A 12,860-nucleotide genomic window follows, 5' to 3' on the forward strand; every position below is an offset into this window, starting at 1 on the left:
CCTTTCAACTTTTTCTGCTTTTCTTTTCTTTCACAAAACTAGGTAAGGATCCATTAGTCATCGTAGTTTAAAATAAATGATGTTGAAATTTCAGAAGTAACAGAGAGAGAAGAACTGAAAGCTTTCCCGCTGAAGCATCCTCTCGGGATGAACACACCATGAGAGCTGACCGATGTCCTGGGCCCTGGCTGCGGCCGTGAGCTAAACTTAAAGGGATCGAAACTTCCCGGGATACCGGCTCCAAAACCAAGGAAGACTAAAGAACTGTTTCTCGTAATTTGCTCTATCAACTTCTATGCAAAAAAAAATAATAAAGTAAAGCGGGGGAGAGGGGTATTAGCCATTTCTGAAACCCTACATCGAGACTACCTGCCATTCACCCACTCAGGGGGACACCCCACAGCTTAACAGATGACGCAAGTAAAGCTTAATTAGGCTGGTTAAGAAACTTCCTCAAAGCATGGCTAACAGGTGGAAGTGTAGGCACTAGGTGCTGGGTTGGCCTGGACTCAAAGCCCCTTGTGCCCTCCATCTCTCTAGGCCCTGAGCTAACTTCCCCCCTGGGGAGTCTGTCTGTGGCTACGACTGACCGCATCTCAATCAGCTGTTGGAGAGTCAGCTGATGGTTTGCAGCTACAATAGCAGTTCAGGGCGGGCTGAGGAAACCGCTGGTTCTGCCTCTCTGAAGAAGGGCAGGATAAGGGGGATGGGAGAAAAGGGGGAGGACGCACCCACCCTCTCTGCCTCTGGCCACGTGGTTTGCCAACAGGGCCGTGATGCACGATTCAGCTGGAAGCAGAGAAGGAACGTTGTCTCCTCCACGCAATGTTTTCTATCTGTTGACCTTGATCAAGAACTGGGCCTGAACTGTCTCAGCTGTGACAGAAGGCTTGATCATAGGATCATACGGATTTTTGTGGGCTTCATACTCGGTTTGTTGGACGTCACCCCAGGAATTCTGGAAGGGAAGGCTGGTTGGGTGGAGTGTCTGCTCCACAGGGCAGTTCCACTTCCTCCAGCTGAGTGAGTAATCTGGACTTCACATCTGGGTCTCAATCATCCTATGAACCTATGCATGTGATTCCTTTTTTCTTCCCCCAAAGAAAGCCCAGAACTGGCATATTTACCATGCGTACTTGCTTCATGAAAAAAACTGGAGTCGTTAGGTACGGCTCAATTACAGCATCTAGCATTTCTATACTGGAAGGTGATGAAGATGATCAGCATTTACTAGGAAGTTTTGTTAATAACGTCATTTCCCAAATTGATTCTGAGAGCAGTCGATGTCTGTTTCTAACCGAACCCAAAACAAACAACCATTCTCTCCCCCATCACAATACACCAGACTGGGGGTTTCTCATTTTACTCCCCCCAAATATGAACTCGTTTGTTCTACAGATTTCAGCACTTGTAAATGCACTTATCATACTTTACTCCCTAAATGAGGTTGAATAATATATTTGGTCTGATTAAATTTTCATTAACATTCAAAATCATTATTCAGTCATATTGTCTGGTAAAACACTCTGGCTTTTGAGTCCCCAAATAACGACCAGAGGGTCTTGGAAAGTGAAACCTAGTCTTGCTAACAAAGGAAAACAAAATCGTCTCCTAGACTACCTAAAATAGATAGCAACTGTAGATGGAAAGAAAGATCACATCCTCTTATTCACCATATCCCTGGGGTATTGAGAGATTTATGTGTACCTGCCTGGGGCTTAATTAGAAAAAAAAAACAACTAACATCACAAGGAAGTTGACATTACAAGTCCAGGATTTTTCTAATTCAGTATCGGAAGCCTTAAGAAAGGCACAACCTTGTTCCTTAAAAAACTCCTCCCTGAACTCGCGCGATCACAGGATTTTTAATCTTTAAACAGAGAAGGGGGAAGGTTTTCCCCCCCCATACAGTCTGTAAAATGCAGACCTGACACAATCTTTGATTTTAATGCCTTACATTTGCACTGTTTATTGCTTGTCCTCCGAACGTGTAAAGTGCCAATAAATGGAGGGAGAAAGGAAGAAGCAGCAAAGGTGCTCAAGGAAAGAGTGGAAACGCTCATTGATTTCCCTCCTTTGCGGAGCCAATCGCCCGGCTATAGAAATTAAGGGGTATTGTGTAAGTTGCCCAACTTTCCGGAGGAGCGATCCATCTCTACCTTCTGTAACCTCTTTGTTGGAAGACGTCAAAGGTCTATCAGAGATGCGCTGAAGTCGGGACCCACAGAAGCAGCCTGGGAGCTATCAGGCCGATCTGGAGTCCACCTCTGTGTTCACTCCCACCGCTAATTCATCATGGCCTGGACAGCTGGGCTGATTGCCGGCCTCCTAGCACAAAGCAGGGCCGGCTGACCACCCCTGGGCCCTGGCCGGGCAGGGGGAGGGCTGCCGGCACAGGCGGCCCTAGATAAGTGCTGGCTGTCAGTGCAAGGACAAAGAAGGGCAGGCCCTGGGGAGAGAAAGGAGATAAAAAAAAATTCCTCACAACTGCTTTATCTGATGAGGGTTATGGCTAATTAATTATAAACTCAATTACCTAACCCTTACTTCAGCAGTCTCTATTCATTAAGAGATAAAACATGACTGACGGCTAACTTTCCCTCGCACGCATACCCACACAGCAGGCTTGCTTGCGTTTCTATTCGCTAACACCCCATTTCCTAGAAAGATGTCCGAAGGCAGCCATACCCATCGGTGCCTGTCACAAGCTGGCCCGGGTCGGGTACCCCCCTTTCCAGCCCCGGCTCCCTCTGCCACTCTCCTTTCCCATGCTGGGCCCCGCTCTGTGTGGAAACACCCAGACCCCAGACAATAGACATTATGGGCACGCGCCCCTGTCTCTGCTGCATTTTACGGGGTCCTTTAATTTGGGTGTAAAACTGGGGAATCGGTTGCAGCGCGGTTTTTCCTCTTTCCGAGTAAATCTCCCCAACCAGGAAACGGGAAGCGAGGGCCAGGCAGGCGTTTCATATTTTTACATGTCGATTTCCACTCCCCCCGACTCCAAAAATTCTGGACAGGCCTGACCTTCTTTTCAGCAGCTCACACCTCATTTCAGAGCCCGCAGCGGCTCACAGGCCCGCTTCATCAATAGGCTCTATTCAGCGAAGGTTGTTAATCTCTTTCACCCTCTCCGCTTTGCCCACTTTAATGTATTTTCATGTCTATAAGTTCTTTTAATAAGCTGGGAGGGTCTGGGAGAGAAATACTTCAGGTTTCCTTACTGCTTGTCGCCAAAATTACCTCTGGTGTTCCGCGGACGAGATGAGCGGGTTGCGCATCCAAACACCAGGATCTCTTTCTTTTCTTCACAGGAGGCGACCGGAACCCCCAGCTTTCAGGTTGGCGAGCGGTCAGGACGCGCTTCCCCCGCCATTCCTCGTTCACATGCTCCTGCGCTTGTTAAACACCGCCTCGTTCACATGCTCCCGGCGGCCTCCTGGGTGTTCACGGCGCCCACGGGTGACAGTGGCTGTGGAGCCCCACGCCCCGCCCTGGGCAGCCTGGCCTCAGCTGCAAGTGCCCCGAGGTGGGGAGACCGAGGGATGCTGCTGGCAGGGCAACGCCACGTGCAGACAGCGCACCCCGCCTGAAGGGTCTCCCAGCCAGCGTGGTCCCCTCACACACCCCCACGGCGCCTCCTGGTGCACGGGGCGAGGCTAAAGTTTACGGGAAGGCGTGGAGCTTCCTCTGCCTTCGCCTCGAGCAGGCCCTGCCTCGGGTGTTCACCTCTACGTGTCCTCCAAGCCCAAACCGCAAGTTCATGGAGCCTCTCCTCCTCTCGCCATGAGAGCAGGGGGGCCCCGGTGGAGGCTCACACACGGTCAGGACCGACGGGCTGATGGGCGCCGAGCGCCACTGGCGCCAGCATTCCAGGCTGGGCTGGAGCTCAGAGATCCCAGGGAGGCCGGCTGGTGGGCCCAAGGCTGACCAGCCGGGAGGACACGTAGAGGCCCCGTCTCCTGGACGTGGGAGGGCCCTGTGAAGGCCGACGCAGCACACACTCTGCCCGGGAGACCCCCATCGGGTGTGGCGGGGAGGGAGCACGGTGCACGGTGTCGGAGGCTGTACCGAGGGGAGAGACCCAGAGTCAGGGATGTCCCGGGCAGGGCCCCTGCCCACAGCAGGCAATGGTCCCCGCAGACGGACACAGACCTGCAAGCTCACAGATCCCCCGGGATGGACTTGGTGGGAGTGGGCTGTGGGGCAGCCATGGAGCTCCCCAGCCTCGCTGTACAGCTGTCATCTCTCCAAGTCCACGATGGTCCAACACCCATCGCGCAGAGACAGTGAGAACACAAAGGGTGATGGTGAACACGGATACTCTTTGCAAAGCAGATATTTTTTTCAGGAATACACAGCAGCTATTCCAAGTCGCCCCAAAGTGTTTCTCGTCAAAGGCCTCCCTGCCAGCAGCCTCAGGTAAAGGAACGCCTCACCATCACTTTCCAACGTGGGCTCTGAACGAAAGCTGCTAGAATAATGTCACTGCAGTGAGCGAGTGTTGATCTGAGACCTCGAGGTCACAGGTGCCGGCGTCCAAGGAAGCCAGGTGATTATTTTTAGAGCTTGAGAAACGTCATCAACTTTTAAAGTAAGATTAGGAAGAGGGACGGCGGTTAATAACTGTGGCTATTGACAGTTCCGTCGTATTTAAATAAAGCAGAACTTCCCGGCTGTGTTTGAATTCTGTCTCTACAGCGCAGAACGTGTGGTTCTTTCTCCATGAGTCTCCACTCCTCTGGCTCCTGTGCAGCATCTGTGTTTTCTTCTTGGTCACACTATTCGCCCGCCCAGGCTTGCTGCCATCTCTGCACTGTAAAGAGCTGCTGCTGCCGGCAGTGGCCCAGGGGCCGGGATGGGGAGGTGGACAGGAGCGGAGGCAGGTGTACGGGCCCTGCGGGCGAGGGCCGGGAGGCGGGGAAGCCTGGGTCTTCTCAGAGCATTCACACGTCTTACTTCCTTTCCAGTCCGCATCCTTGGGGATCCTTCCTTTCCATTAGCATCCTCAATGCATGCTAACGGGGAACAGCAGCAAAGGAGACCGAGGTGGAGAAGCCAAGGGGGCGGGGCAAGACAGGTGAGCCTGGAGAGGTAGAGGTTGCATCTCAAGGAGAGAGACGGCCTGTGTGTCACGTGCAAGAGGAATACGGGCACATGGGGTGCCAAGAACACATCTTCCCACCCAGGAGCAGAGGGTGTGGGGCGTGGACCAAGAAGTATGGAAAAACCCTGCGTCCTGGGGAAGGGTGAGGCGAGGGGCCAGGTGGGGCCGGAAACTCCAAGCCCGACAGGTAACAACCTGCATGGGGCGGTTACCCCACCCCGGCATCCTCAGAGCAGGAGAACGTCATCGGGATGCACTCGGGGAACCTCTCCCAGCCACACGCTGTGAAGCTGCTACCCACCTGGGACGTGATGCAAACCCACACCATGGACCAGCACGAGAGCAAAGACCACTGATCGAAAACTCCGTGTCCGCATGTTTACATCACCACCACCACGCCCACAGAGGACTCACTTTGAAATGTGACTGGAAATGATGACTACTTGGAGAGACGTTCAGAAAAACCAGTTAATTAAATTGTCATATGTGTAGTCATAATTGGGCCTTGCTGGCCAACAGAAGGAAGACATTTGCAACTTTTCCCAGGAAATTATATTCTAAATCCTTCACGAGGTGGACCTCGTCCTTTTTTTCCGAGAAAACTTGATGGCGGTCTTTAGTATTCACTGGCATAATTAGGACTGCAGTTAATTTCATTAAATTCTCTTGCTGCTAAATGAAGCAGATTATGAGACATCTTTTATTGCAAGGCGTGAAATTACAGCCTGTCAGCTGCCAATGGTGGGGTGAAACTAATGAATTACAGGGTAAATAACACCAGAATTAACCAGCCAATTTAACATAGCGCCACAGAGCAAAGTCATTTTACTCAGAGCCTTAAGAAGTAACATGGGCTTCCCTGGTGGCGCAGTGGTTGGGGGTCCGCCTGCCGATGCAGGGGATGCGGGTTCGTGCCCCGGTCCGGGAGGATCCCGCGTGCCGCGGAGCGGCTGGACCCGTGGGCCGTGGTCGCTGGGCCTGCGCGTCCGGAGCCCGTGCTCCGCGGTGGGAGAGGCTGCAGCGGTGAGAGGCCCGCGTACCGCAAAAAAAAAAAAAAAAGAAGTAACATGGCCAGGACACCTCTGAAGCACACGTATGAACAGGGAGCCTGCCCATCCGGACCCCAAACACTGAGAGGGCAGTGAGGGGCAAGAGAAAGTAGCCATGGATGTGACTCTCAAACAGGGAAAAAGCATTAAGAGCCCAAATGAGAGAAACTCTCCCAAATATTCACAAGCTGGGGAAAAAGTTAAAGAAAAAGATTATCAAGGTGCAACTGAGTGTTTCTCACTCACTCTACTTGTTAAAAGGATCAGGAAAACTTCATCTGTGTGCTGTGTTGAATGGCTACGTCTGGACACACCAAATAGGAGATTTGGGAAATAACCTAAGAACTTTGAAACTATCAATAGTACCTGACACATGAATTACATGATCAGTATTAGTCTCATGAGTAATGATCTCATCGTGAACATCACAACTAATGGAGTATTATTTTCATCATGAATTATTTCCCCTTTTTGCTAGGTCCAAAAATTTGTTACTAACTTTTTTCCTTTTTTTTTTTTAAAAGAAAAACCAGCATCTGATATGGCAACGGCAGTATACCAGCTCCCAGTATTAGAAGGAAGCTGTCTGCCTAAGAGTATGGCTGTATCCACAATTCAGGTACCAAGTGCAGACTGTCTCAGGTGCTGTTCTGAGAAGAGGGCGGGGCAAGCAATATGGCGACAGGGCTGTTCCTGGAAGAGCTCAAGGCAGCTGGGCAATTCTGATAGGTGAGCAGACACATGCAGGTCTTAGAGGAAGGACCAGAAATTGATGTTAAAGGTTTTAAAGCCCCCGCCCTGATGTACTGACCAGGCTATGAAACTCTAGGACCTTATAATCCTGGAGTGGAAAGTAACTTTAAAGGCCACCCGGTAAAGTCCAATTTCTCATTTTGATGATGTAAAATGTGTGTTGGGAACGAGATAACTTCATGGGGAGTCTGCCCTCCTCGGGAGAAGAAACAGAAAGTAGAGCCCTGGGGAGGCACGGCTCAGGCTGCAGCTTCAGACGAGACACAGAGGTCAGGTGCAGCGGTGTGTGAGGGTCCCTGTCTCAGCAAACGAACCCAGAAAGGCACGTGTCAGGATCTAGGAACATCACTGGAAGGGTAGGAATCATCTCTTTAGGGATGCCGAACACACTGCTTAAGTTATGACTACTCAAAACTAGTGTGAGTTTTTGTTTGATAAAAGGACAGATTAAATGAGTTCAGTTAGAACAGGTTGACTCACTTCAACCCTGTTCTACCTTTTCAAAGATGTAAGTTTCTATGCAGAATAAACGTCAAGCTAAATAATCTATGAAGAGGTTCACTTCACTTACGAATTTAATCCGGAGTATGTATATTGTGCAACAACATCATTTTCACTGGGAAGCGTTCTTCTTTTGGACAAAATCAAAAGCAAGAGTGATGTGAATGGAAACAGGATTCTGAATCTGAGGAGGGTGTAAAAGGCCAGAGCGGCCACACTCCAGAGGAAAAGAAGATGGTCCAGGGTTTTTCAGTGCCGGTTTCCTTTCTAAAGCAATGCTTTTTTTTTTAAATGGAATTATCTTTTCTTCCTCAGTTTCCGATGCTGGTAACAGACCACCGTCCTTACAGGCTCCTGTTCTCAAAACCTAAAGTCTCACGAGACGCTCCCTTCCACAGGAGACTGGAGACCCCACTGGGCCCTGGGCGCTGGTCAGCCTGTGTGTCCCCCACCCTCCAGCACCCCCTGCCTTTGCATCAGCCTCCAACCTTCTTGTTCAACATGTTCAACCTGGGACGTGTCAACCCCTCTGCAGTTTTTAACTCCGTGGGATGAGGAGAGGGGAAGGCCACAGCCCTTCTGAGAGCCGCGGCCCCTCTTCTGAGAAGGCGCTCTTCCAAACTCTTCCATCCCACTCGGTTTCCAGGGGTCTATGCATTTACCAACGGCTTCCTTCAAAATCTCTTTCTCCTCTGAGTCCTAGATCTAAATTCCCAACTCTCCAGTACACCGTTTAACAGGATGCCTCTTAAACGCACCAGCTTCTGCAAAGAAACACACCTAAACACATCATCTCAATAAAACACGGCAATGGAAAGTAGCTCTGAGTGAACAGTGAAATGAAAACTTCTAGAAAAGAGGAGGTGGAATGTAGCTTGGCAGGCTCAGTATGCCAGGGGCCCCCCCAAGCCACCTCCTGGCTTATGACTCATACGGCAAAAGGACACAAACCACAATCAGCAAAGGGAAAAGGCCCCCGCGGTGACGTCCAGGGGAGACCAGGCCTGCAAGGGGCCCCTCCCAGCGGAGCCACACAGGACGCACTCAGTTCCCGCCCCCGTGAGCTGTGACACCACGCGTGAAGTGCTGTCCACCAGGGACGCTCATCAGAGACTCAGCACTCAGGGCTGGTCCCAAAGGCACCCTCTGCCTGGCACAGACCCCAGTTCCAAACTCCCCGGAGGAGAGCAGGTGGTTGCACAAACAGTGCAGGTGCACAGAGCTGCTCTAATCAGTCCAGGGAATGCGGGCACCCGCCCCCCGAAATCCCAGTTCCCAGACCAGCCAAGGGCCACCCCGTCAGCAGTCAGGCCTGCGTGGGATCTCTCTCCTGCACAGCCGGCGGGGAGAAGGGCGGGTGGGTAGGCGAGGGCATTCTGGTGGCGGGAGGCCTGGGTACAGGAGCACCAGGGCCGAGCCAAGGTGCAGGCTCCCGAGGGGCACAGAGCGGACATGTGACAAGACCAGGCAGAGTCCCCGGTTCCTGACTCAGGGGACTCTGCAAATGTCACCAAGATAGACATGCACACACAGGTGCTCAGGAAAGGAGGAAACAGAGGAAGATCCGTTGTAGATCAGCAGGGCCGGAGGTAGCCAGCAGGGGCCTGACGAGGGTCCCGAGGAAGCCCAGGCCCAGGGCTGCCCAGACCCCGAGCTGGCCCCACGTGCCGTTCTTCTACTAAGGAGCGTCGGGCACGGCAGGCGTTTCTGCATCGTCATCTGTAACCACCTGCATTCACGGAAGCGGCACAGCGTCTGACTTGGCTCCGATGCCCCTGAAGCCATCATAAAGGTGGTCTGACTCAGGAGGCGGCTGGGGGTCTGGAGGTCGCCCTGCGCTCCCTTGACCCCTTCTGAGATGCCGGGGCATCCCAGCTGTAGGTCACCCCTGAGGCTCTTGGGACTGACCTTTGGTCCAGGGCATGTTTTTGTTCCCGTTCAGGTGGCCCGCCTGGCCTAACGCAAGGCCCGTGGCCTGGAGGCTGCCTTTTCAGCTATTCAAAAACAGAGCCCAGTGGGCAGGCTGCGTCCTGCTAGGTTCTGGGGACCCCTCTGACAATAAGTTGTAACTGCTGAATCATTGTCTGTGGGGGGGCGTGGAAAAGATACCATCCATCATCAGTACCCACTGTGACAAGCACCACCGTGTTCCTGTGCAGAAGGCTGTAGGAAGAAAGCCAGGAAGGCTTCTGAGGGGTGGCGGTGCTGACACCAGACTTGGGCCAGCAGGACGAGCCAGGTGGAGGCGCGATGGTCGATAAACGCTGTGTGCAAGGGCACAGCAGTCAGGTGGCACCTATGCCTGGGGACACGGGTGGTGGGCATGGCCGAGCCGGACAGAAGCTGGAACGGGAGGCCGGAGACGGGCCGAGCCGGACCTGTAACACTGCCGAGATGGCTGAGCTTCTGGGGAGGCCTGGGAGGGGGTCTGAAGCAGAGACCCACCCTGGCGGCTTGGGGGGCCGTTTCCAGCCTACAGATACCTTCACATCAGCCCCTATGAGCGATTAATGTTTTCCGAACTCGGTTGCCAGCATTTAAAAATGACAGGATTTGATACGCAAGCCCAGATTCCTGGCTTCCTTTAAAAACCAGGACCATCTGGGAACACGGGGGCCACAGAGTAAGAGGCATGTGGATGTGAGCGCCGGCTGCCCCGTGGTGGGAGCTGCTCTCGTGTGAGTCAAACTCTTAGCCAGCTTCCCATCCCAGGACGCACTCATCACACGTGCCTGCTTGGCCGCTGTGATGCACCGGTGGTGTTTGTAATTCCTGCACTAAGCATTTTTATTCATTTGGCCACAGGCAACACAAGTCCACACCAACCACTGACATCCTGGCGTCAGGCGGAAAGGTCCCACCAGGAGCTGGATTTATGAGACCAAAAAGACCCCAAGGGGTACGGATCCTGGGAGGGGGGGAGATCTCTAAAAGTAGAGATCTCTGATTCAGGGCAGAGTGCCAAGAGCTGGAAGCCCAAGATGATGCTACTTACGGGGTAAGACAAAGCGGGAGGAGATGCCGCAGAGACAGGACACCCAGAGGTTCCGAGAGGAGAGTGGAAGCGAGGCATGGAAACCCCAGAGGAGAGAGTGTCACGTGGGAAGGAGCTCTGACCGCATCACTCCCTGGAGAGAGGTCAGGGCACTGCTTCTGTGGAAATGGGAATGTCACTCATTGGCCCCGGGACATACAGTCCCACTAGGAGAGGGGCCCGATCCAGAAGCACCGAGCAGGCAAGCAGAGGCGGCTGCAGCGCTGGCGGGCACAGGAGCAACCCTACAATGTCCTTCAGCAGAGGAAGGGAGAGCGCCCAGCGGGGGTGGGGAAGCGTGGATCCAGGACTGATCCCAACAAGGGGCGGGGAGTGGGGGGTGGGGGGGGAGGGGCCTGGGGCATCACCAGAGACCAGACAGGTTCACGCGGCCTTGAAGGGAGAGCTGGACAACAAGCCCTTTCACTCAGTTTTGAAGACCCACGTCCTTAATTTTATATAAAATTTTACATGAGATAAAAACACATTCCATTTACAGAATTGACTGGGTAGGAAAACATGAATCCCCAGGGAGGCTTGCTGGGGGTGCGTCCCTCTGGGCATTTCCTGGAGGATCCTTTCTAAGAAAAATGTCTTTCAATTCACTGGAATACAAAAGATGGTAGAATACAAAATATTTTGATCGCTGCCAACTAAACTGAAAGGCGGCCATCAAAATATTTGTAAAGCGTCTAGGGCAGATAAAGTAAACAACGCGACTCTTCGCTACCACTTCAAGATCTAGCAGGAGAGCTGGTACCCGCCATACTTCCAAAGAGTGGGAGTGTAGGCCACTCATCAAATTATCTGTGACAACTGCCACGTGAGGTGTAACAGCCACGACGTCTGTGGGTGACACAGTCCGGGCTCCGCTACCGCTACTGCGGGTTGGTGTCTAGATTCACGTTTACGGGAAATGCCAAATCTCGGTGGACGTTAGTAGAAATAAAGATGAATTTCCCCCACCCGCATTCTTGGGTCCTCGAATTCTATCTGCAGAGCCCGTTAAGACATGTTGCTGGAGAGCGTCTACTCTGGGCTCGGGAACTAAGCCGTCTCTCTGGACCAAGCCACTTGCCAGCTGCAGTGGCTCGTGCGGTGGCGTGACCTCCTTGATCTGGAACGTGTGGTCCTTGTTCTTGGTCTAAGACATGGAGGATGGGAGGGAGGCCCACACCAGGAGAACATGGAGGGGGGCACCTCGGGGGGAGCGCACGCCACACGGCAGCACCTCGTACAAGGCGGGAAGGCAGCACTGTCATCGTGGAGTGGCGACCACAGATTTCTTTTAAATATGGGGACGTCTGCTAATTCAGTGCCTGAAGTTCTTTCACTCCCTGATGAGTAGAGGTTAAGACTCCGCAAGTAATAATGGAAGTGGCACCCGGAGCTTTTGAGGGAGAGAGTGGCGGGCATATGGGTGAGGAAACAGGAAATCGTGGGAAAACGACACCAGGATGAGGCTGTGAGGAGGGATGCATGCTTGAAATAATTTCTTCTCTCAGCGAAAGCAGAAGGGAACAGCATCTCAGAACCACCTGGAAGGAACTGGCTGTCAGGAAAGTCAATGCGTTCGTAACGCAAAGCCAGATCACCGTGTCTGGCACGTGGCAAGTGCTGGATGAACGCTGGGAATTGTTTATAAGTTGCGAAATGATAAGCAAGTAACTATTTTTAAAATAAATGTATGTCTAGTCAAAAGTTTCCTAAGGAGTGAGACTGCTGGCAACTTCTGAACAGGAACTCACAGCAGTACGTTATTCCATCCTTTGCTGTTACACATTAATCAGTAACTTAGACCTAGTTTCCTCCTTTCCATCGCAGTCAGGCTTGCTGAAGTGTTGTCTACACTCGCTGTCCCCTGAACCAAAGGATAACTTTTGGTCCGTTTCCTATTTGATCTCCTTTTAAAAGCCACACCCTCTCTTCCTTCTGGTGGCGCAGTCTCCTAGTCCTTCTCCTGTTGCTCTAGTCCTGTTTCTCAGTTTTCTCCATGGGCTTGTCTTCATGTGCCCGTTCCTGTAACATTCATGTTCCTCAGATGCCACCCCAGCCCCTCGATCCCATTCTGTGCAATTCATTGATCTCACGCGCTCTTATGTCTTCAATTGCCATTTCTGATAGTATTAATGATCCCCAAATATACATCTTCAGCCCAGGTTTCCCTGATCTAGAAAAGCATCCACCAGTTGGCTTGCTGTGGATGGTCCACAGGCTCCGCAAACCCAGGGCGCCTAAAATGACACTCACTGTCTTCTGTGGTCCGTCCTCCCGTTCTGCTTCTCACCTTGTGACTGGACCAACTTGTATGAAGCTGACCAAGCCAGAAATCTCAGCATCATTCCTTCTTCCTCTGTCTCTCTCATCCTCTACATCTAACCAACCAATCACTACTGCCCATCCTACTTCCATAAAA

At 52.3% G+C, this 12,860-nt stretch overlaps 1 protein-coding gene across 10 annotated transcripts in view; it reads right to left on the reverse strand.

Annotated features, from left to right (window-relative positions):
* Window positions 1–12,860, reverse strand: part of AGAP1 (ArfGAP with GTPase domain, ankyrin repeat and PH domain 1) — a 555,073-nt gene that overhangs the window by 223,974 nt on the left and 318,239 nt on the right. The window contains exon 10 of one of the 10 annotated variants that reach the window (XM_060151785.1): window positions 1,959–2,449. The exons of the other annotated variants lie outside the window; for them this stretch is intronic. Coding sequence (XP_060007768.1) covers window positions 2,294–2,449 — 156 coding nt within the window. The 3' untranslated portion in view covers window positions 1,959–2,293. Of the gene's footprint in view, window positions 1–1,958; window positions 2,450–12,860 lie in introns of those variants that run through there. 10 annotated transcript variants of the gene reach the window in all.

This window comes from Lagenorhynchus albirostris, chromosome 6, assembly GCF_949774975.1.
Source record: "Lagenorhynchus albirostris chromosome 6, mLagAlb1.1, whole genome shotgun sequence".
NCBI classification, from domain to species: Eukaryota; Metazoa; Chordata; class Mammalia; order Artiodactyla; family Delphinidae; genus Lagenorhynchus; species Lagenorhynchus albirostris.